Source organism: Microcaecilia unicolor, chromosome 1 (assembly GCF_901765095.1).
Source record: "Microcaecilia unicolor chromosome 1, aMicUni1.1, whole genome shotgun sequence".
NCBI classification, from domain to species: domain Eukaryota; kingdom Metazoa; phylum Chordata; class Amphibia; order Gymnophiona; family Siphonopidae; genus Microcaecilia; species Microcaecilia unicolor.
In genome coordinates this window covers 634,195,263-634,220,215 of record NC_044031.1, presented here as the reverse complement: position 1 = coordinate 634,220,215, position 24,953 = coordinate 634,195,263, and the positions used below count along the sequence as shown (strand labels likewise).

Here is a 24,953-nt window from a genome sequence, read left to right as displayed (position 1 = left end):
ATTCTTTTTACATCCTTAGCAAGATACGGCCTCCAAAACTGAACACAATACTCCAGGTGGGGCCTCACCAACGACTTGTACAGGGGCATCAACACCTCTTTTCTTCTGCTGGTCACACCTCTCTCTATACAGCCTAGTAACCTTCTAGCTACGGCCACCGCCTTGTCAGACAGTTTCTTCGCCTTCAGATCCTCAGTTACTATCACCCCAAGATCCCTCTCCCCATCCGTACCTAGCAGACTCTCACCTCCTAAATAGGAGGCAGTAAGGGCTCCCCCAGGAAATGGCCATGCAGCAAGTATATACTTACTGCCAGGGGCGTAGCCATGGGTGGGCCCAGGCCCACCCACTTTCCCTCTAGGCCTGCCCAGGCGCCCATTCACATCCTTCGCTCGCTGCTTCTCCCCAGGCTCCGCTTCGCTGCATCGCCATTCATGCAGGCGGCTGTGCTCTCCCCTGCCGCGTCCATCCGGTCCTAACAGGAAGTGCATCAGAGGACCAGATGGACGCGGCGGGGGGGGGGAGCGCGGCTGCCTGTGCAGCGTGCAGCGTGGCGGGCGAGAGGAAGAGTGCAGGGAGCGACAATCATGCGGCGAAGCGGAGCCTGGGGAGAGGTGCGCATAGCTACATTTGGTGCTCACTCAGCCAAGGTACCGGGCAGGCAGCGGAGCAGAGGGAGAAATCTTGTTTAGTGGGAGGAGAGGGAGAAATGCTGCCTGGAGGGAGAGGGGGATAGGGACAAGAGATATGGGTTGGCTGGAGAAGGAGAAATGTTGCATGGAGGGGGAGGGAGAACACAGGGAGAAATGTTGGACACAGGTGAAGAGGAGGGAGAGATGGTGCATGAGGGTGGAGGGAAGGAAGAGAGAGAGAGACAAAGGGGTAGAGGGGGGCAAGAAAGGGAGAAATCTTGTATATGGGGCTGGAGGGGAGGGAGAGATGGTGCACGGAGAAGAGAGGGAGAAATGTTGGGCATGACAGTGGATGGGAAGAAGGGAGAGACGCTGTATGGGTGGAGGAGAAAGACATATTGGACCTGGGGCACAAGGGAGGGGGAGACAGAGATGGTGGACAGTGGGAGAGAGACAGAAATGTTGGACATGGTGGAGGAAGGAAGAGAATGCTGCATGGGAAGGAGGGGGAAGACAGCTATTGGATCTGGGGTACAAGGGAGGGGGAAAGAAGGATGTGGACAATGGGAGAGAGGGGGAGATGTAGGACATGGGGTTGGATGAGAGGCAGAGGAGATTCATAGGAGAGGGGAGAGAGGGAGATATTGGATCCAGGAGCAAATGAGAATGATGGAGAGATGCCAGACAATGGGAGGAAAGAGAAAGGGAGAAATGCTGGACCATGGTGAGGAGAGAAGGGACAGGGGTGGAGAGAAGAGAAGGGACAGGGAGCTAGAAGGGTGGATGGAGGAAGATGCTGGGAATGGTGGAACCATGTGGGAGATGCTGGAGGGGGGGAGGAGGAAGAGGGTGGCAAGGAAATGGATGAGAGGATAGTGATTACAGAAGATAGAAATATAGTAATGGGGAGTAGATTAAAGATGAAAGGGAATGGCTGGAGAAGGAGTGAGTTGGGTAATGGGAGAGCTAGTGGGTGAGAGAAGAAGATGACGATCTGATAGGCAGCTGTAAAGTAAAAGAAGGAGAAAGGCGAGAAAGAGTGTAAAATTTGAGTTGACAGAGAGGCAGAAAAAAAAAAAAAAAAGAGGAAGCAGCTAAAAAGGAATGATCAGTATGTCGGAGGTAGATGTAGTGAGGGAATAGACAGTAGAGAGGAGAAAAGACAAATGCAAAGCAGTCACTTGAAGGAGAATTAGTAGACGCCAGGAAATTAGAAGCAACATAATGGAAAAATAAAATGTCCAGACATCAAAGGAAAGCATTTTATTTTGAATGTTTAAATGGAATATGCTAGCTTTGTGAAAAGTGCATAGCAAATGTCTTTGCATTGTGTTCAGTACAAAGGAAATGCATTTTTGTTTTTATTTCTTCAGGGTTGTAGTACATGTTAAGTTTAACTTCTTGGGGTTCTCAATTCAATTTTTGTGTAAATATTTTTATTTCTAACTTGTGATCCCTTGTTCTGTTTTTGGTGAGGGTCTGTCAGTGTGATAGTAATGGCAGGTACAGAAATCGGAAGGGAGGCAGGGAAGAGAGGGGATTGGAGCGAGTACCCTCCTTTATTTTCCTACCTGGGCCAGAGCATGTCTAACACTGGCCCTTACCCTTGCTTTATAGCTGATGGGGCTCCCCAAGCATCCATCCTCCAAAGGCAGTCAGAGCTCCCTTCTACCAAGCTCTGCAGTTGGCGACAGCATCTTTGAGTTACTGACAACTAAGGATGCAAGGGGTGCCAGCTTTGGTCGCTTAGGGATGTTGCTGCTGCCTGCCAAGCTTGGTAAAGGGAAGTTCTGGCCACTTTCAGAGGAAGTCTTCAGCTGACAGAGTTTGAGGATCCTCATTAGCTAAAGAATTTATATTTTGAGGTGAAGGTAGGGCGAGGCAGAGAAACTTTTGTGCCACCCACTTTGGGCTCAGGCCCACCCAAAATTGGTTTTCTGGCTACGCCACTGCTTACTGCACAGCCATTTCCTTTTTTCACAAAAACCCCACTGCGGTAAAAGGGGCCTCAATGTGTGGCAAATCCACGTACCGAGGACACCGCAGGTCCCTTTTTACTGCAGTGTAGTAAAAGTGCCCCTAAGGCAGTAAGAAATACTCAAATAATAGTACATACTATATAACACAGTATGCCACTTCCAATGGTCATGTCACCTGTCAAAATCAATTAATTTTGACAAAAGCAGGTAAGGTTCACTACTTATGGGTTTTTCCCACATGCTAAGGCCATTTTTACTGCAACAATAAAATGGCCAATTTTCCATTTTTTGCATTAATGGTCATGCACTAATGTCACTATTAGCGCACGACCATTTAAAAAAAATGATTGCATTAGCTGTTACTGATACCTATTTTGTAGGCAGTGAGGGCTCATGCAGTAATCCTTCACTAATCAGTACGCACACAGCAATATAGCTGCACTGATTAGCACAGAAACATCCCTTCTCGCAAAAATAAAAAAATATTTTTTGCAAATGGTTAGCATGCACCAGTTTCAAACCTACTACAGGACGCTTGAGTGTGTCTCCTGGTATAGCCATTTTAAGATGTGGTAAGCATGTGCTAGCATTTACCGCCCTCTCCACTCAACTGAAACTGCGCTTACTAAAGTCTCCAATGACCTATTACTGGCTAAATCCAGAGGTCAATATTCCATCCTCATTCTTCTTGATCTTTCCGCTGCTTTTGACACTGTCGATCACAGCATACTTCTCGATATCCTGTCCTCACTTGGATTCCAGGGCTCTGTCCTTTCCTGGTTCTCTTCCTACCTCTCCCTCCGCACCTTTAGTGTTCACTCTGGTGGATCCTCTTCTACTTCTATCCCTCTGCCTGTCGGTGTACCTCAGGGTTCTGTTCTTGGTCCCCTCCTCTTTTCTATCTACACTTCTTCCCTTGGTTCATTAATCTCATCCCATGGCTTTTTCCTACCACCTCTATGCTGATGACTCCCAAATCTACCTTTCTACCCCTGATATCTCACCTTGCATCCAAACCAAAGTTTCAGCGTGCTTGTCTGACATTGCTGCCTGGATGTCTCAACGCCACCTGAAATTAAATATGACCAAAACCGAGCTTCTCATTTTCCCCCCCCAAACCCACCTCCCCGCTCCCCCCGTTTTCTATTTCTGTTGATGGCTCTCTCATTCTCCCTGTCTCCTCAGCTCGAAACCTTGGGGTCATCTTTGACTCTTCTCTCTCCTTCTCTGCTCATATCCAGCAGACCGCCAAGACCTGTCGTTTCTTTCTTTACAACATCCGTAAAATCCGCCCCTTTCTTTCCGAGCACTCTACCAAAACCCTCATCCACACCCTTGTCACCTCTCGTTTAGACTACTGCAATCTGCTTCTTGCTGGCCTCCCACTTAGTCACCTCTCCCCTCTACAGTCGGTTCAAAACTCTGCTGCCCGTCTCATCTTCCGCCAGGGTCGCTTTACTCATACTACCCCTCTCCTCAAGACCCTTCACTGGCTCCCTATCCGTTTTCGCATCCTGTTCAAACTTCTTCTACTAACCTATAAATGTATTCACTCTGCTGCTCCCCAGTATCTCTCCACACTCGTCCTTCCCTACACCCCTTCCCGTGCACTCCGCTCCATGGATAAATCCTTCTTATCTGTTCCCTTCTCCACTACTGCCAACTCCAGACTTCGCGCCTTCTATCTCGCTGCACCCTACGCCTGGAATAAACTTCCTGAGCCCCTACGTCTTGCCCCATCCTTGGCCACCTTTAAATCTAGACTGAAAACCCACCTCTTTAACATTGCTTTTGACTCGTAACCACTTGTAACCACTCGCCTCCACCTACCCTCCTCTCTTCCTTCCCGTTCACATTAATTGATTTGATTTGCTTACTTTATTTATTTTTTGTCTATTAGATTGTAAGCTCTTTGAGCAGGGACTGTCTTTCTTCTATGTTTGTACAGCGCTGCTTATGCCTTGTAGCGCTATAGAAATGCTAAATAGTAGTAGCAGTAGTAGTAGCTTAGTAAAAGGACCTGAAAGAAAACTGAGCATGCCAGGCCAAGGGATACAGAACAAAAATGAACCTTTAAAAAAAAAAAAATGAGTATGCCTGAAAAAATGTATATCACTAGTTACAGGTAAACAGCTCTGCTTAACTATTTTCCAGTGGGTGCTAAGGGCCTTTTTATTGATTGATTGATTGATTGACTGATTAGTTAGGATTTATTTACCACCTCTTTGAAGAAATTCACCCAAGGCAATGTACATCAAGAATATAGACAATATCTGCTTAAGGGGCCTTTTACAAAGCGGCAGTAGAGCTACCACCACTTTGTCATGTGCCAATCCAGCACTACCGCTGGCTCACCGTAGGAGGTGGCGGTAGTGCCGCCCCCCACCGCAAGCCATTTCCAGCGTATCAGAATTTTTTCGGCAGTATTAAGGCAGTGCTGTGCTATGCTCGGTTATTGCTAGGTTAGCACGGGAGTCCCTACTGCCTCCTAAATAGGAGGCAGTAAGGGCTCCCCCAGGAAATGGCCATGCAGCAAGTATATACTTACTGCACAGCCATTTCCTTTTTTCACAAAAACCCCACTGCGGTAAAAGGGGCCTCAATGTGTGGCAAATCCACGTACCGAGGACACCGCAGGTCCCTTTTTACTGCAGCGTAGTAAAAGTGCCCCTAAGGCAGTAAGAAATACTCAAATAATAGTACATACTATATAACACAGTATGCCACTTCCAATGTACACAACACAACACACATTATGTTTCAACAGTTTTATTGATGACACCCATAATGTACATGACTTGTGAGACAATTCAAGTTCTGAACATCTGATACAAATAAACGATACAGCATTATCTGTCATCAAATTTTACATTGTGTAGTAACCTTCCCAACTCCCCCCCCCATTCCCTCCCTCCCCCCACGTCTTCACCATACAGATAAAGGAGAAACAACCAATTGAAGAATAACCTCTTATCGGAAACATACCAGAGACCACTCCCCTTCTGCTGCTGCAAGAGTCATGATTTATTTTATCCAACACTGGACCTGCAGTCCCCAGATGGTCGGGTTAGCCCCCCTTCCTGGGGTTCAAGATGGGGAGCCTGTGCTCTGATGACCCCCCATCCCCCCACCCCAACGTATTCTCTTAGCCAAACCTGGTACATTATATTATATTAACTCCCCTCCCCCCTCCCTATCCCCTTCTGCCTGAGTGTTCAATGAACCCACTAATTCTTTAATCACATTCTTACTTAAGTGACACAAGTTGTTGAGGTGTGGCCCTTTAGCGCGCTGAGTTTATTAAGAATGTAACTTCGTGCCTTGGGGGACATCACATTGATATAATCTGTCCAAATTAGATAGAAATGTTTTTGTGTGTTAAAATTAAGCAGAGCATCCTGAAGCTCCAGCAAAAGTAATGTATGCAAACGATTACGCCACTGCCAAAAAGAGGGGGCTTTCTCCAATGTCCAATTCACCAGGATACACTTCATACCAACCACAGATGCCTTATGGACAAGTGCATTTTGGTAAACTGTTCCCCCCTCCACCGGACTTTGGCAACCCAGCAAAATGCTTTTTGGCAAACGCCTAATCCGGGAGCCTCCAACTCTCTCCAAAAACCTTAGTATCCGTTTCCACAAAGCCTCGATTGCAGGGCATTGCCAAAAAGCATGGTAAAAATCACTTTGGTACGCCCCACATCTCTTACATTGAGCCGATTCTAAATATCCCATCCGGTGTAAACGTGACTGTGATGTGTATGCTCTGTAAATTACTCTAGACTGACATTCCCGAAGCTCCATACTTCTAGTCCATTTCCCCACCCCTCTCAACCCCCGTAGTAAGTCCCGGGTTGAGACCTCCGACTGAGTGTCTTCTGCCCACCTAGCAGCCACTTTTCTTAAATCTCTCTGTGGTCGTATAACTAACAGACGCTTATATAGCATGGAGATGGAAACAGGATCTCCTGATGGAACCTCTAAAAGCTCTTCCAGCTTGGTGACCACATCAACACCTAGCGTCAGCTTGGGCAAAGACGCTACATAGTGTCGCACCTGCTCATATGCAAATCTTGAGCTCCAATCTTTAGAGTTTAAACCAAGATCCTCCATCTTTTTGATTGCTCCAGAAGGCTCCAGTACCTGATGTAAAAATACTATCCCCTTCTCTCCCCATGCCCTCAAACCAAGATTTTCAGTGCCTGGACGGAAGGCGTCATTTCCTTGCAGGGGGAGAAGTCTACTACACCCACCATCAAAGGCCCAAATCTTCGCCAGATCCCTCCATAGCGCCCTCAATGGTCCTATCAAAACGCTAGATCTAACATGTGCCTCCAGTTCTTTCCCCCTTGCATGTAACATATAAAAGCTGTGCCTTGGTCTGCACAACTCCTTTTCCATGGTTACCGGAGTATATGCCTCTGTTTGCTGGTACCAGTCCCCCAAGTGACGTATTAAGCAAGCTATATTATAAGTTTAATATCAGGGACTCCAAACCCCCCATCTCTCCCTTGCCCCATGAGATGCTCAAACTTAATCTGAGGTCTCTTCTTAGCCCAGAAAAACTTAGAAAGCATACTATGTAATGCATTTACGTCTTTTTGTTTAAGGTAAATCGGTATTGTTTGCAGGAAATATAACCATTTAGGGAACAGCACCATATTAAACAATGCAATGCGTCCATCAAAGACAATGGTAACCCTTCCCATCTCCTAAGAGTCTCTCTGGTACTAGTTAGTAAGTGCGCAATGTTTGCCTCCCCAAGTTGTCTAGGGTCTTTAGTAAGTTGAATTCCTAAGTATTTAAAGGCCGTTCCCGCTCTTCTAAATGGACAATTTAATCTCACCCACTGATCTTCCCTCATATTAAGGGTCATAACCTCCGATTTCTCTAGATTAAGCCGAAATCCAGAGAAGTCCCCAAACTCCGCAAAAAGCTCCATCAATGAAGGCAGCGAAACCTGGGGATCTTCCAGGACCACTAACAGATCATCTGCAAAGGCCGAGATCTTAAAAGAGTCTCCCCCTATCTGTACTCCTCTCACCTCTCCCGTCCGCTTGATGTCCCTAATAAGGGGATCCATTACCAATATAAAGAGAAGTGGTGAGAGGGGGCATCCCTGCCTAGTTCCGCGGGCTATCTCAAACGGGGCCGAGGCCCTTCCATTCACCCAAACCTCAGCTGTCGCTCCGTGATATAATGTTTTTATTGCATCATGGTGTCACGTTTGTGGCCGTGACCACCCTCATACTTACCCTGTTTCTGGGAGTCAGTGGCTGTGCTGGCTTCTGCTTGTCTCTGTGTCTGTCTCTGTCTTAGTTTCTCTCTGGCTCTGTGTGCTGATTGCCCTACTGAACCTCACCTGTGTGGGCTATGCCTCTTCCAAGATGGCTGCCGCCTCTTCCTCCTTGCCAGTTTCCAAGATGGCTCCCGCTGTTCCTTCCTATGGAATGACTGCTTTGTGTGTCAAGCCTCTGTTTGGTTGCAAGGTGATTGCTGCAGCTGTGGCTCTGGTCTTGATGGGCTTTATTAGTCACCTGAAGACTACAGTCCTGGCCTTTGCATTGCCATTCCCTCCGCAGTGCTTTAGGTCCCGAGGTTAGTGTGCTGTTAGCACCGTTTGCTTTCCTTGTCTTTTGCTCTGTGGGTTTTCAGCCCTTCTGTGTTTATTGTTCTGTGGGCTTCCTACCCTTCTGTGTTATTTGCTCTGTGGGTCTCCTACCCTGCTGTGGGTTTTCAGCCCTTCTGTGTTTATCGCTTGTGGGTTTCCAGCCCTTCTGTGTTTATTGCTCTGTAGGTTCCCTGCCCTTCTGTGTTTATTGCGCTGTGGGTTTTCAGCCCTTCTGTGTTTATCGCTTGTGGGTTTCCAGCCCTTCTGTGTTTTGCTCTGTAGGTTCCCTGCCCTTCTGTGTTTATTGCGCTGTGGGTGTTCAGCCCTTCTGTGGTTATCGCTTTGTGGGTTTCCAGCCCTTCTGTATTTATTGCGCTGTGGGTTTTCTGCCCTTCTGTGTTTATCGCTTTGTGGGTTTCCAGCCCTTCTGTGTTTATTGCGCTGTGGGTTTTCAGCCCTTCTGTGTTTATCGCTTGTGGGTTTCCAGCCCTTCTGTGTTTATTGCTCTGTAGGTTCCCTGCCCTTCTGTGTTCTTGCTCTGTGGGTTTCCAGCCCTTCTGTGACCATTGCTTTGAACCTACCTATTGCCAGAACCCGGACATTCCCTGCCTGTCTGCCTTGCCATCGCCTAGGGGCCAGGGGGCACTCCTGGACCTTCATTCCTGCGGTTCCTGTAAGTCCTACCGGCTGCCAGAACCTGAGGGCTCAACCCGAGGAGGAAGGCAGTCAAGTGTAGGTGAAGCTAGGTCCAGTCCGGGTTCCAGTCCAGTGTGTTCCGGTCCGGTGTGTGTTCCAGTCTGGTGTGCTCCAGTCCAGTGTTCCAGTCCTGTGTCCTCCAGTCCGGGGGATTCCAGTCCAGGTGTTCCGGTTCGCTGGGCAGTGCCTGCAGTCCCTGCCGTTGTGCTTACCCAGTGTTGGTTGGTGGGTTTTGCCTGCTGCTGTCGCTCCTCGTCAGCAGCCCAAGGGCTCACGTTTGCTCCAGAGCCCGGTCCCGCGGGCTCAGAACCTGACAGAACCTGACAGAATGCAAAGGCCATGAGCCCGGCAAGAACCCCCACCCAGCTGACCCAGCTGGGGTCCAGCTCCATCGTTGTTCTTGATCCTTCTATGACTCTTCGTCAGTATCGTGGGAAACTTTTGTCTCATCCTGTTTGAAGAAGACCCCTGAAGCGGCAGCTGAGAGAAAACGTGTCGGTGGCTTGGAATCGCTGAAAACCCAGTTTCAGATATGGACCCTTTTATCACGCTCGCTGAATATCGCCGCAGCCTGGTCTTGAATCCAGCTTTGTGGGATACTCCTGAAGCTGTCGCAGAGAGGAGACGTCTTGGGAATTCCATGCTCTGGGCCCAGCAGGGGTCCAGTCCCATTCAAGCAGCGTGCCCAGACAAGCCTCTGAATCCAGTCCGAGCAGCACGTCCAGCCAAGCTTCAGAGTCCAGTCCGAGGGACGCTTCTGACCGAGCCTCCGATGCCAGTTCAGGTGACGCTTCCATTCGAGTCTCCGAGTCCAGTCCGTGGGGTGCTTCTGACGGAGCCTCAGATTCCTATGCAAGTGGCGCTCCAGGTCGAGCCTCCAGTCCTCGTTCAAGTGGCACGCCCCTTGAAGTCTCGGAGTCCAGTCCGTGGGGTGCTTCTGACGGAGCCTCAGATTCCTATGCAAGTGGCGCTTCGGGTCGAGCCTCCAGTCCTCCTTCAAATGGCACGCCCTTTGAAGTCTCCGAGTCCAGTCCGAGGGAAGCCTTCGATGGAGCGTCAGATTCCTGTGCAAATGGCGCTTCGGGTCAAGTCTCCGGTTCTTGTTCAAGTGACCCGTCCAGTCAAGCCACTGAGTCCAGTTCGAGGGGGGCTTCTAACCAAGCCTCCGATGCCAGTCCACAGGGTGGTTCAGGTGGCACCTCCGCTTCCAGTCGGGAGGGTACCTCCAATCAAGCTCCGAAGGCCAGTTCGAGTGGTGCTTCCGCTCGAGCCTCCGATCCCTGTCCAAAGGGTGTGTTCTGCCAAGCCTCAGTTAAAGTCCAGTTCGCGGGGCGCTCCCAGCCAAGCTCCTGAGTCCAGTTTGAGGGGCCCTGCCAGTCAAGCTTCTGATTCCAGTCCGGGTCCCAGTCCCGGTTCAACTCCTGTTCAAAGTTCCAGTTCCAGCCAAGATGCTGACCCTGCTCCGAGCTCCAGTTCCAGCCAAGATGCTGAGTCTGTTCCAAGTTCCAGTTCCAGCCAAGATGCTGACCCTGCTCCTAGCTCCAGTTCCAGCCAAGATGCTGAGTCTGTTCCAAGTTCCAGTTCCAGCCAAGATGCTGACCCTGCTCCTAGCTCCAGTTCCAGCCAAGATGCTGAGTCTGTTCCAAGTTCCAGTTCCAGCCAAGATGCTGAGCCTGCTCCAAGCTCCAGTTCCAGCCAAGATGCTGACCCTGCTCCAAGCTCCAGTTCCAGCCAAGATGCTGACCCTGCTCCGAGCTCCAGTTCCAGCCAAGATGCTGAGTCCGTTTCTAGTTCCACTTCCAGCCAAGATGCTGAGCCTGCTCCTAGCTCCAGTTCCAGCCAAGATGCTGAGTCTGTTCCAAGTTCCAGTTCCAGCCAAGATGCTGACCCTGCTCCTAGCTCCAGTTCCAGCCAAGATGCTGACCCTGCTCCTAGCTCCGGTTCCAGCCAAGATGCTGAGTCCGTTCCTAGTTCCACTTCCAGCCAAGATGCTGAGCCTGCTCTGAGTTCCAGTTCAGTCAAGCTTCTGACGCCCACCTGGGTCCCAGGCCCGGTTTGCTTTTTGACTCTAGTCCGGGTCCCAGTCCCGGTTTGCTTCCTGAGTTCAGTCTGGGGTCCCTCGGAGAAGGGTGCCTTTTGAATGAGGTTCCTCTTGATGCTTCCAAGTTCCTGAGTTGGCCCAGCGGGGATTGGAAGGAGCCTCCTGTTGACAAGTTCCGCTCCTGTCTGCCACTTTGGAACTTCTTTGTGACTTCCAGTCCAGTGATCTATGTCGGGCTTTTGAGACCCATCAGGAGGTTTCACCATAGTTACCCCTGGACACCTGAACTCCTCAGGGGGACCGAGAGGGGGGTCTTGAGGAGGGGGTACTGTCACGTTTGTGGCCGTGACCACCCTCATACTTACCCTGTTTCTGGGAGTCAGTGGCTGTGCTGGCTTCTGCTTGTCTCTGTGTCTGTCTCTGTCTTAGTTTCTCTCTGGCTCTGTGTGCTGATTGCCCTACTGAACCTCACCTGTGTGGGCTATGCCTCTTCCAAGATGGCTGCCGCCTCTTCCTCCTTGCCAGTTTCCAAGATGGCTCCGCTGTTCCTTCCTATGGAATGACTGCTTTGTGTGTCAAGCCTCTGTTTGGTTGCAAGGTGATTGCTGCAGCTGTGGCTCTGGTCTTGATGGGCTTTATTAGTCACCTGAAGACTACAGTCCTGGCCTTTGCATTGCCATTCCCTCCGCAGTGCTTTAGGTCCCGAGGTTAGTGTGCTGTTAGCACCGTTTGCTTTCCTTGTCTTTTGCTCTGTGGGTTTTCAGCCCTTCTGTGTTTATTGTTCTGTGGGCTTCCTACCCTTCTGTGTTATTTGCTCTGTGGGTCTCCTACCCTGCTGTGGGTTTTCAGCCCTTCTGTGTTTATCGCTTGTGGTTTCCAGCCCTTCTGTGTTTATTGCTCTGTAGGTTCCCTGCCCTTCTGTGTTTATTGCGCTGTGGGTTTTCAGCCCTTCTGTGTTTATCGCTTGTGGGTTTCCAGCCCTTCTGTGTTCATTGCTCTGTAGGTTCCCTGCCCTTCTGTGTTTATTGCGCTGTGGGTTTTCAGCCCTTCTGTGTTTATCGCTTGTGGGTTTCCAGCCCTTCTGTGTTTTGCTCTGTAGGTTCCCTGCCCTTCTGTGTTTATTGCGCTGTGGGTGTTCAGCCCTTCTGTGGTTATCGCTTTGTGGGTTTCCAGCCCTTCTGTATTTATTGCGCTGTGGGTTTTCTGCCCTTCTGTGTTTATCGCTTTGTGGGTTTCCAGCCCTTCTGTGTTTATTGCGCTGTGGGTTTTCAGCCCTTCTGTGTTTATCGCTTGTGGGTTTCCAGCCCTTCTGTGTTTATTGCTCTGTAGGTTCCCTGCCCTTCTGTGTTCTTGCTCTGTGGGTTTCCAGCCCTTCTGTGACCATTGCTTTGAACCTACCTATTGCCAGAACCCGGACATTCCCTGCCTGTCTGCCTTGCCATCGCCTAGGGGCCAGGGGGCACTCCTGGACCTTCATTCCTGCGGTTCCTGTAAGTCCTACCGGCTGCCAGAACCTGAGGGCTCAACCCGAGGAGGAAGGCAGTCAAGTGTAGGTGAAGCCTAGGTCCAGTCCGGGTTCCAGTCCAGTGTGTTCCGGTCCGGTGTGTGTTCCAGTCTGGTGTGCTCCAGTCCAGTGTTCCAGTCCTGTGTCCTCCAGTCCGGGGGATTCCAGTCCAGGTGTTCCGGTTCGCTGGGCAGTGCCTGCAGTCCCTGCCGTTGTGCTTACCCAGTGTTGGTTGGTGGGTTTTGCCTGCTGCTGTCGCTCCTCGTCAGCAGCCCAAGGGCTCACGTTTGCTCCAGAGCCTGGTCCCGCGGGCTCAGAACCTGACACATGGAAGAACCCCTCCAAACCATATGCCCGCAGGATAGCAAACATAAAATCCCATTTGACATGGTCAAAAGCCTTTTCGGCATCAAAGCTAACTATTAAAGCAGGGGTTTCCTGATGATGTATTTTCTTTAGAGCCCCCAAAACCTGTCTCATGTTACGCACCACTGTTCTACCCCGGACAAAGCCCACCTGTGACTCCTCCACCACCTGAGGCAAAATCTTTGCCAATCTGTTTGCCAGAATTTTTGCAAACAACTTTGTCTCAAAAGGTAACAGAGAAATAGGCCTATATGAACCTGCACTCAAGGGGTCTCGTCCTGGCTTTAACAAAACCACTATTTGGGCCCTCCTCAATGAATCTGGTAGGGCGCCTATCTGTATATAACAATTAAATACCACCGTAAGGCATGATGTTATTCCATCCGCAAGAATTTTGTAAAATTCAGCAGACAGCCCGTCTCCCCCAGGCACCTTAAACAGAGGGCTATTTCGGATACCCCAGCTCACCTCATCTTCTGTTATATCCCCCTTGAGGCTTTCTTGGTGAAGCTCCGTAATTTTAGGGAGTGATTGTCCTGCTATATACCATTCCGCCTGGAGTCCCTGTTCCTCTGGCGCCGAATACAACGTCTCGTAAAATTGTCTAAAGACTTCATTTATTCCCTCTGACGTATGCTGCAATCCTCCTTTTGTATCCCTTATCTGAGAAACAAAACGTGACCCTCCCACCTGTTGCACTAACCGGGCCAGCAGCTTCCCTTGTCTATTAGCGTGCTTATATAATTGATATCGGAAGTATTGGATAGATTTTTTGGTTTTCGCGTGTATTAATTGATTTAAAGCAGCCTGGGCTTCTAATAACTGCGATTTATGTATGCTCGAGGGCTGCGCTCCAAACCTCTGTCGTGCCTTCCCCACTATCTTCCCAAATTTGAGAATCTCCGCATCCCTAGCTTTTTTCTTATAGGAGTAATAGGAAATAATGGCGCCTCTCAGCACGGCTTTAGCTGCCTCCCAAAACAATACCGGATCCCTTTGGTAAGTGACTTTATTAAACTCTGTGTACTCACGCCACTGAGCTTGTAAAAAGGGAGAGAATTGGCCATCATAATAAAGTTCCCTAGGAAATCGCCATCGAGCTCTTTGTGTACTCTCCTTCCCGCAAGAGAAGGAAATCCACACAAATGCGTGGTCCGACACCTGGGTCGGACCTATCTCCACTTGTTCCAGCGATGTGACTGTACAAGATGAAATCAAGATATAGTCAATACGCGAAAGCGTATCATGTGCTCTCGATAGGTGGGTATAGTCCCTCTCCCCCGGGTGAAACAAGCGCCACGCATCTACCATATCCAGCAAAGAACAAAGCTTTGGGACTCCTTTTCTCATATTCACTGGACCTACTCTAGAAGAACCCGTACTGTCCATTAGCGGGTCAACACCGAGTTAAAGTCGCCCCCCATAATTATGGGCATCTGATCAAAGGAATTCACCCGGTTCACTATAGTTTGGTAAAACTTTCTATCATACTGATTTGGCGCATATACATTACCAGCAGCAGGGGTTGATTATGCACTTGAACCTCTGCCATAACATATCTACCTTTCGGGTCCATAACCACCCTCTTCTTAACCACAGGGAGCCCCTTGCGGAAAAGTACAATAACTCCTGCTTTTCTATTGGTCGTTGGACTGTCCACATAATCTCCCACCCACCATCTACATAGTTTTTTGTGTTCCTGCCCCGTTAAGTGTGTCTCCTGTAACATTGCTATGTCAGTTTTTGTCTGTTCAAGGTTTGCAAAATCTTACTTCTCTTTATCGGGGAGGTCACGCCTCCCACATTCCAAGAAACCACCTTAACCATTTTCTGGTAAAAGTATGCTAGTAATGCAGTTATTTGTAATGTAAGAGAGAAGGTGTCCCAGCCACCACCTCCCCCCACTCTTGTCTTCCCCATCAGCATATCCCAGGTCCCTTTGTCACTTACTACACCTCGTTCACTCAGGCAGACTTCCCCCCCTTCCCCCCACCCTAGCCCTCTATCCCGCCTCTGTTCCCTCCCCCACTCCCTCGAGTTCTCCAAGGAACTCATCACGTATAGGTGCACTAGCCCCTACCCAAAATAATACCTTTCCCTCATTTTAGGGGGATCCCACCTTTAAGTTTTCAAATCTGTTCTCCCCTTCCCATAGCCAAACAATAATTAATATATTTGTTAACATCTTGTTATAATTACAGATTACAGTTGATCTTAGCAGACTGTTAGCTACTTGACATATCAGAATTATAGCTGGCTCTATCAGAAACTCTGAAAAGTAGAATCTTCTTTTAATCAGTCATTCCAACTTCAGGTCCCAAATATCTTTTGCCTGAGTCCCGTCCCTCCAGGATACCTTTCAATCAGTCTCTCCCTGTGTCAGGCTTTGGATAAAGACAGAAGCTGCCGACACGCTTTCAAAAAACTTTACTGTACCTCCATGATGTACTCTCAGCTTTGCAGGGTATATCAGGGCAAACCTGATCTTCTTCTCATAAAGTTGTGTACACACTGGTGCAAACTCCTTCCTCGCTGTTGCCACTCTCGAGGATTAATCCTGAAAGCAGAGGATTCGTTGACCCTCATGTGTAAGTTCTCCTCCTGCTCGCACTGCTTGCAAAATAGCCTGTTTGTGCCCATAATTGAGGATTTTCAAAATCACCGCTGTAGGCCGCGCTGCTCCTTGTCTCTTTGGCCCCAGTCGGTGTGCTCTCTCGATCCTCAAGGGGCCTGGCATATTATTCATTTTCAGCGTGGTTGGAAGCCAAGTCTCAAGGAAACTGCTCAACTCTGACTCAGGAATCTGTTCCGATAAACCGATCAGACGCAGATTATTTCGCCTGGATCGGTTCTCTAAATCATCGATTTTATTTTCCAGGTCTAATATCCTTTTCTGCAAGGCTTCCACCGGCTGCACCTCAGACACCATGCGGTCCTCGATGTCGCTAATCCTTTGTTGGACATGGTCCAAGTCCAGATGGAAACCGTCTAGGCGTTCGTGAGCCGAGTCAGCCCTATCATATATGGCTTGCAATTTTTTGTCCAGGGCTGCCTCAACTGCGGCCGTTACTTCCGCCGTAATTTCGGCTGTCCATGCCGAGCAGACGCTGGATCCCGGCGATTGCGGAGCGGCCGCCATCTTAGGTTCCGCGGCCCTGCTTTTTTCTTTTTTTTGAGGTTTCGCCGCCATCCCGCTTTCTCCAATCGCCACCGCCAGCTAAAGCGCTGCACCCGGATCAGCTTTGTAAGTCCTTTAGGGTTGAATCCTTCAGATCCCCAATGAAGTCAGGTAATTGTTAAAGATGCGGGGGACTAGCAGGAGCTCAGCACACACGAGTCCTCACTCCTGCATCGCACCACGTCCAACACAACACACATTAAAACATCTTAATAGACAGCATGGGGGAGGGGAGGGATGGTGTTATATAGTAACAAAGTAAAAGTAACAACTTACTGTTCTGAAGTAAAAGTTTTGTCACTTGTAAAGAAGTACAGGAAACAATAGTTACTTTTACTTTTACCAAAGTAATAATTTCACCAATTTTTACTACTTTTATTTAGCTATATCTGATGCTTGCAGTTAAAAGTATAAGGGGAAGCAAGACACAAATGACAATTCCTTGGTAAATCAAATGAAGCAGAAAAAATTGTAACAGGATTTTCCTAATGCAAACCTTGTCCCACAAACAACAGTGGATCATCTCATCTTAAATTCTGCTGTTCAGGGAAGGGGTGGCTGTAAGGATGCTACTCTCTGTAACAGGTTTTTTTTTTCCTTTGGGCATGTTCTATAATGGTGCTTAAACAAAGGGGAAAAGTGTACTTTTATCCTCTTGAAGCCACTTCAAACTCTAAAGTTACAGCAAAAAAATAGATACCTTTACAACTCAAGCCACTACTTATCCTTGGGGTTGGTAGCATGGAATCTTGCTACTCTTTGAAATTCTGCCAGGTACTTGTGACCTGGATTTGCCACTGTTCTGTTGGAAGCAGGATACTGGGCAAGATGTCCAACTGGTCTGACCCAGTATGGCTATTCTTATGTTCTTAAGTCAAGTGTTTCCCACAGAGATTCTCTTTGATCAATACTTGCAGACGCAGTTAGAAAACATCAGTATTATTGCAGCCTGGTCTGATTTGAAGAAACTTTTTATCAGATTATTCACTCCACTTCCTGCCAGTGTAGTGGTTGAATGCTTTCTTAGCTGTGCTGGTTAATACTGACTCACAAGTGCACCCGCATGAGTGTAATTGCTTCAAATTGTTGTACTAAAAGCAAAGTTGAGTAATTGTAGAGCAATATAGTTCTTGGGATAAAAATATTAACAGTAGTTTTATTCCTTGTAGTCATGGTACTTTTACTCAAAAAGTATTATATTAGATAATAACTTTTTTTTACTTAAGCCCTTTTTTTATGTGTTCTTCACTGTACTTTTACTTATGTATTAAAACATGCATTTATTTTAACTTTTACTTAAGTACTTTGACCTAGTACGTTGAACAACACTGACAGGGGATAAGCAGAGGTGGAACATACAGACAGATAAGATAGAGTAATTGGAACTTAAGTGTGACTAACTTAAGGAAAAAAACTGCAAGTGGAGTCATAAAAGGGGTATGTGGCATAAGCAAGTCCTGCTGCAGCTGGTGTTAGTTCTTGTGGGCTAGATTTTATATTTGGCGTCTACAATATCAGCACCAATGAAAACATAGTGCAAATGCCTGTGCCTAAATTTACACAAGAAGCACCATTATTCTGTAATTGTGCAAGTAACTTGAAACCATACCCCCCTTTCTGCCCTGAAATGCCCATGACCTTCCCATTTCTGTGCCCCCTTTTTTGAACCATGTGTAAATTTTAGATGCAGATCCCAGGCCTAACTTTATGTGCGTTGGTCCCAATTAAATCTAATTAGTGTCAATAATTGCTTGTTAAAAGCCAATTATTGGCACTAATTGGCTCATTATTCTATTAAATTGCATGCACAAATTGGGAACACGCCTAAGTTTGCAAGCACAATTTTTGGTGACCTTTATTGTGTGTGTGTGTGTGTGTGTGTGTGCGTGTGTGTGTGTGTGTGTGTGTGTGTGCGTGCGTGCGTGCGTGTGTGTGTGTGTGTGTGTGTGTGGTTAGTTCCATCCTCCATCAAAGGCTTGGGAAAGAGTCAGACTTTCATCTGCTTCCTGAAGTATTTTCTCTTCTCCTGAATGCAGAAAGAATTTTTACTCAGGAGCTCAAAACGAGCACAGATAACAGTATTGTTTCCCAAAGGTACACAAAAATGCCCACAAGTATTACACATGTAGTCGCATACTTTAACTTTTGAGAAGTTATTTGTATTTTTAAGGTAATTAAATTATGAACACTCATGAAACATGCACAAATGTAGGCGAACCGAAGGTGTGAAGCCCATTTGCTGCTTTTTTCAAATAAATTCTTTGGAGGGCAAAGATACGTGATTTGCAGCTTTACCCAATTAAATAAAATTGCCACCTCTTCAGTTATACAGCATCTCTTAATAAACCTTTTACACCCAACTATGAGCTCCTTTTTCCTCCTTAGTTACTATTCAGTGAAGTATTATATAAATTGTATCTTCAAGATCATACTGCTGCTTCCACAGGTCTGAACAGGTCTGGTGTTTTCAGCAGCAGCGCCATTATTCTGTGACTCCTGAGGGAGTTCAGACCTGTGGAAGCAGCCGTATTGATCTTGAAGGTACTATTCAGTGAAGTATTGTAGTGTAAAAAAATATATAAAAATGTTAGTAGCATTAGGAAAGGATATTCCTATGATTTATGTCTGTTTCCTTATAGTTAAACCCCTGAAGACGCCACTGGGTGAAACGCATTGATTACGTAGGGTTTGACGCTGTTGGGTGCTGTTCATCAAGCCGACCAACAGAGGTCATGTTGGTGATTGAAAGTTGGTGAGGTGAAGCATATAATCTGGACAGTGAGATGTTAAAGGTCTAAAGTGTCATGGGAATGAAAGGGAATATTTTCAGTGAACATTAGCACAAAGGAAGATTTTGATATAAGGTGGAAGTGGTATACAGAAAAGAAGAAATACTAAGGAAGAGAACAATGTGTATTGTAGATTGAGGACTGAGTATTATGGTGGACTGATATAAGAGCTTTGGATTCAGAGCAGAATCTTCGGGTTTAAAAAATGTTTAAAAAGTTTTGATCCCATGCATTTTGGGTCCTGAAGGGTCGAATGTAGTAGAAGAATATATGGTGTATGAATACATGGTGTATGAGTGAGAGAGTGGTTAGAAGAGTGATAGAGGAAAAGTGGGATGTAGAAAAACCATTAGGAAATATATGTATAGAAATGGTTTATTATATGTTTGCAATAAAAGAAAAAAGTAAAAACACATAAATGTAGTTACTTATGGGTTGATTTAATCAACCTTTTGAGACTTTAAACCATTTCCCTGATTCTTCCCACATTCTTATTTGTCTTATCTATTTTGACATGATTTGTAAGCTATATGACGCACAAGCTCGTCTCTTACATGTATCTGTACTGCACTGTTTATATATTTTAGCATTGTGTAAATCATGACTAATATTTATTTGTACTACTAACAAATTTTACATTTGTGCTATTTCTATGGGCACAGAAAGGGGTTTTGCTCGCTCCTTTGTGTGACCATTGAGGCTGAATTTGAGTGGGTTCTTCCCTATACTGCTGTGGTGTCACAGAAAGGGAGAAGCCATTTTTTTTTTTTGTAAAGTATCTCATGAATATCTCTCACACTTATTTCTCTTGGCTATTTTACAAACACCGCCTTGAGTGAATTTCTTCAAAAAAGGGGGTAAATAAATCCTAATAAAGAAATAAGTCTCAGGCTTGGCTTAGGTTCTTAATTTCTATGTTCCTATGATTCCTTTTTTTAATTTAATAATATGTAAAAATAGAAGAGACACTTACCAAGATCATCCATGGCTCTTCAGCTGTAAGCATCCGCTTTCTCTTTCTTCCTTCCTTCCTTTCCCTTTATTTTCTTTCTGTCCCAATCAATGCTGCTCTCTCTGTTATCTTCCTCAACTGCTGTCTTCTATCTTTCCCTCCTGTTTCTGTCTCTTTGGTACCTGCTGACTATCTCTCTGCTTTCTCACTTCCTGTCAGTTGCTGGTTTTCTTATCTGTCATTTGCTTTCACTCTCTCTTAGGTTCTCTCTCATTAACAATATATATATATATACACACTATACGTAATACAGTTCTTTCATTTCCTGTGCTGTGATATGATTCATTTGTCTTACTGCTCACTTCCTCTTTAGTTAGCTCTTTTACCGTATTTGAAAAAACAATACAGCAGAAATCTAGAAGGATGAGACTCACAACAGAGAAAATGGGTAGAGATTTACCCCCAGATTCTATATAGTGCGTCTTGGTTTGCACGTACAAATCCAGTCATATTCTGGATTTGCATGCGCAACTTTGCCTAACAAGCCAATCAGCACCGATAATTGAACTTTAACAAGCAATTATTGACACTAATTGGCTTTAATTAGAATTTCCACACACAACTTTCTAAGTGTATTTTATAAAGTTATGTGCAAATATTCTAAGACACAGATCTGAAAAGGGGCCGTAGCCACAGGAGGGGCATGGGCGGGTCCGTGGGCAGGGATCTGTCCTGGGACCTCTTCTTTTCTCCATCTATACTTCTTCCCTTGGTACTCTGATCTCATCCCATGGTTTTCAGTATCATCTTTACGCTGGTGACTCCAAGATCTACCTCTCCACACCAGAAATCTCGGCCGAAATCCAGGCCAAAGTATCAGCCTGCCTGTCTGACATTGCTGCCTGGATGTCTCAGCGCCATCTGAAACTAAACATGACCAAGACTGCGCTTCTTATCTTTCCCCCTAAACCAACCTCACCTCCTCCCCCCCCATTCTCTATTTCTGTGGAAAACACTGTCATCCTTCCTGTCTCATCAGCTCGTAACCTTGGGGTTCATCTTCGACTCCTCCCTCTCCTTCTCTGCACATATTCAGAAACTGCTAAAACCTGTCGTTTCTTTCTCTATAATATCACCAAAATTCGCCCTTTCCTTTCTGAGCACACTACCAGAACCCTCATCCACACTCTTATCACCTCTCACTTAGACTATTGCAAATTGCTTCTTACAGGTCTCCCACTTAGCCTTCTCTCTCCTCTTCAATCCGTTCAAAATTCTGCTGCATGACTAATATTCCGCCAGTGTCGTTATGCTCATATTAGCCCTCTCCTCAAGTCACTTCACTGGCTTCCTATCCATTTCCGCATACAGTTCAAACTCCTCTTATTGACCTATAAGTGCATTCACTCTGCAGCTCCTCAGTACCTCTCCACTCTCATCTCTCCCTACATTCCTCCCCGGGAACTCCGTTCACTGGGTAAATCTCTCTTATCTGCACCCTTTTCCTCCACTGCTAACTCCAGACTCCGTTCCTTTTATCTTGCTGCACCATATGCCTGGAATAGACTTCCTGAGCTGGTACGTCAAGCTCCATCTCTGGCCGTCTTCAAATCTAAGCTAAAACTTTTTGATGCTGCTTTTAGCTCCTAACCCTTATTCACTTGTTCAGAACCCTTAATTTATCATCCTCACTTTAATATTCCCTTATCTCGTTTGCGCTGTGTACGTCTAGTAGCGCTTTAGAAATAAGTAGTAGTAGTAAACAGGAAGTTGCATCAGAGGAGGTGGGACATGCCAGAGGAAAGGCCCTGAGCTGCCTGTCTGTATTGCTGTTGCTACTGGCCATGGGGAGGGGGGGAGGAGGGAGAGGGAGAAAAATACTTGCACCACATGGGGGGGGGGGGGGGTGAGGAGAGAGAGAGAGACCAGGTTGGAAGACACAGAGAGGGGGGAGGAGAGATGCCAGACCTATGGGGGGGGGGGTCAGGCTAGACCTATGGGGGGGTCAGGCTGGTGAGAGTAGAGAGATGTGGCCTGGGTTGTGGGGAGTTCAGAATAAAGGGAAGAGAGGGAGGACAAGCTGAGCATGGGGAGTCAAGGACAGAAAAGAGACACTGGGCAGGGAAGAGATAGGGACAGTAGAATATAGAGGGGTGGTACTGGAAAAGGGGGAAGATGAGGACAAAGAGGGACATGAGGACACAGAGGAACAACACTGGAAAGGGAGGGTCGTGAGGATACAGATGGGCCAAATGCTGGAAAAGGGGGGGACATGAGCGCCCAGAGGAGCAAATACTGAAAAGGAGGAGATGGAGATGCAGAGGGGAAATGCTGAAAAGGAAGGAGATGGGGATACAGAGGATCAATGCTGGGAAGGGGGGAGATGAGGACACTTATAGGGCAGATAATAAACATGGGGGAAGATAGGGACTGGGACACAGAAGGGAGATGCTGGACAGGACGGATAAGGATGCAGAATGAATGTGAATGGTGGACATGGAGAGAGAAGAAATGTCAAATGGACAGGAGACCCTGCAGAGACAGGAAAAAAAACAGAGAAAAGCAGAAAAGAGACACTGGGGACCAAAACAAATGGAAAAATAAAATGTTCAAACAACCTAGAGAGAAAAAAAGTATTTCATTTAACTTTATTAATTGTAATGTGTCAGGTTTTGGAAATGCACATCTCTGTTATCTTGCACTTCAGTTTCTATTTCTATCTGCTTTGCTCTATATGCAGAGTCTCACTTCTTGTGGTTTCTAGTTCTCTTTTTTTTTTTTTTGCCTTCATGTCTCTATGACTGATCTGTGGTTCCTTGTTTCATATTTGTTGATTCTGCCTATGTTTTGCATATTTGATTAAGGTGTAGTATTCTGCTAGCATGTAGTACCTGTGTAGAGATCTGTAGCAGTCCTGTTTGTTCTGTTTTCTCACTAGGTGGCGTATGGGAATTTTAGGGTCCAGTTTAATTACAGTGATGCCTTTTCATGCATAAGGTCGCTATTATGGTATGGTAAGGTTCTGAGTGTGCTTTTGCATAAGTTTATGCATAGTGTTTTACCAAGTTTATACCAAAATATTAATGCTATAAATAAATAAATAATAAAGCTTGTTCAATGCATGCATTTAATCTTGGTGCTGTACATATTATAAATTTAACAAAAGAAACCTCAAGCCTCTCAGTAGGGGAATTCTTACTGAGTATATAACCCTCTATTATATCAGGAGTCCATTCCTATTATTGGTTCCACTATCACGGGGGAAAAAAGTATCAGTGTAAAGAAACCCCCAATGAGAGAAAAAACATTGATTCAAAAAAATCCCCTTGATTTTAGGTTAGCACAAGCTACCAGAGTGAATGTGCTTTATCAAATAACCCCCAGTTCAAATTCAAAAGATCAGCTAGTATACCCAAAAAAAGAAGAAATAATACTTAGCTGGCAAAAAATTGCTACCACTACTGCTACCGTGGCTCAATGTGTGGCTTCATAAATCCACCGCGAATCCAGCTCTCTTCATATTTCAAATGATGCAGTGCACTGCCGATCCACCAAACTTCCTCTCCAGTCTTCAACAAGAGCGCCTTGTTTCGCAATCTTCTGCTGCCTCAGGAAGACACCTTTCCATCTCCAATATCAAAGCCAAGATGGCTGTGGGAATTAAAAGAAGGTTGAGCTGATAACTTACCAATCCGAAATCCAACAAAATTTAAAGGGATACTCCCCTCAGTAGAATGCATTCCATTCCACTTATCTATTAAGTCCATTTGGTTCCATTGTATTCTACTTGTAGATCCATTGTTGTTCCCTTCTCCATAATGCTTTTTTTAAATCCCCCCTCTCATTCCCAGTGATACCTTGTCAAGGACCATATATTTTAACTGTGAGAATTTATGCTGAAAAAGTTGATAGTGTTTAACAATAGGAGCTTCCATTTTGTTATTATGTATGCAATGTCTATGTTCAATAACCCTAGTTTTAAATTTCCTCAATGTATAACCAATATGCATTAACTCAATATATGGAACTTGCTACTGAACAAACTTCCCATATACACTAAAGCAAGATAATCACTCTCTATGATCTTCTTGTCAGAGGAAAGACTTCAGATGCTCTGCATTCACTCTTTGTTAAATTCACGTGAATATCAGACTGCCTCGTATCTCATGTGGAATTTTTTTTTCTGCTGTAGTAAGATACGGTGCAGGCTGCTCATAAGTCTGAAAACCTCCCAACACTACGTTATAATTTTAGTTTTAGTGCTGTTAGTTATAATTATAATTTTACCCTTAGCAGTTTCTCAAATAGAAATTATTTTGCACTTATCTGGGCTGTAATTTTATCAATAGGGTGTGCTCGACAGAGAGCCTCTGTTTCTTGAGTGCTTCTTCAGGAGCTGTACCTCTTCCTGCTTGCTCCAGTCCGCCTGATCCAGCTTCTTTCCAGCTTGTTCCAGTCCGCCTGTATCCAGCTTCTCCCTGCTTGCTCCAGTCATCCTGCTCCACCCTTGTTCCAGTCCGCCTGATCCAGCCTCCCTGCTGCTCCTGACCTCCTGCTCCAGTCAGCTTGCTCCAGACTGCCTGACTCAGCCTGCTCCCGACTGCCTGACCCAGCCTGTTCCAGCTTCTCCCTGATTGCTCCAGTCATCCTGCTCCACCTTGCTCCAGTCCGCCTGATCCAGCCTCCCTGCTTGCTCCTGACCTCCTGCTCCAGACTGCCTGACCCAGCCTGCTCCAGACTGCCTGATTCAGCCTGTTCCAGCCCATCTGCATCAGCTTATTCTAGATTGTCTAGCCTGTTCCAGTCTGTCTGCTTCAGCTTGTGTAGTCCGCCAGCTCCTGCTTCAAACCATTCCAGCTTGTTCCAGCACTACTGCTGTGCTCTCCACCCAACTCACCGCCTGTTACCCAAACCTGTCCGCACTCACCTGCTCCTTCCTGCCTGATACCCAATCCACCTGCTCCTGCCACTCAACCTGCCTACTAGCCACTCACCTGACAGAATACCACCTCCCAGCCCATCTCCCCACCAGCTCATCACCCCCGACTGATCACCCTCACCATCTGCCTGTCTCCCAGCCCACCGACCTGCCCTGTGAACACCTCAGTCACTACCCATGGCCCCCCATCCACATCCTATTCCTTGCCCTGTCCCTCCCCAATCTTTTCCCCCTCCAACAGCCATCTACCACACGATCTCACTA

At 46.6% G+C, this 24,953-nt stretch overlaps 1 protein-coding gene across 3 annotated transcripts in view; it reads right to left on the bottom strand.

Moving 5' to 3' along the window:
* The window catches only part of LPXN (leupaxin), a 147,744-nt gene extending 127,798 nt beyond the window's left edge, over positions 1-19,946 (bottom strand). For all 3 annotated transcript variants that reach the window (XM_030221087.1, XM_030221079.1, XM_030221096.1), the window contains exon 1: positions 19,772-19,946. In XM_030221087.1, the coding sequence (XP_030076947.1) occupies positions 19,772-19,784 (13 nt within the window). In that variant the 5' untranslated portion in view covers positions 19,785-19,946. The remainder of the gene's footprint in view (positions 1-19,771) is intronic.
* Between the last annotated feature and the right edge of the window lie 5,007 nt (positions 19,947-24,953).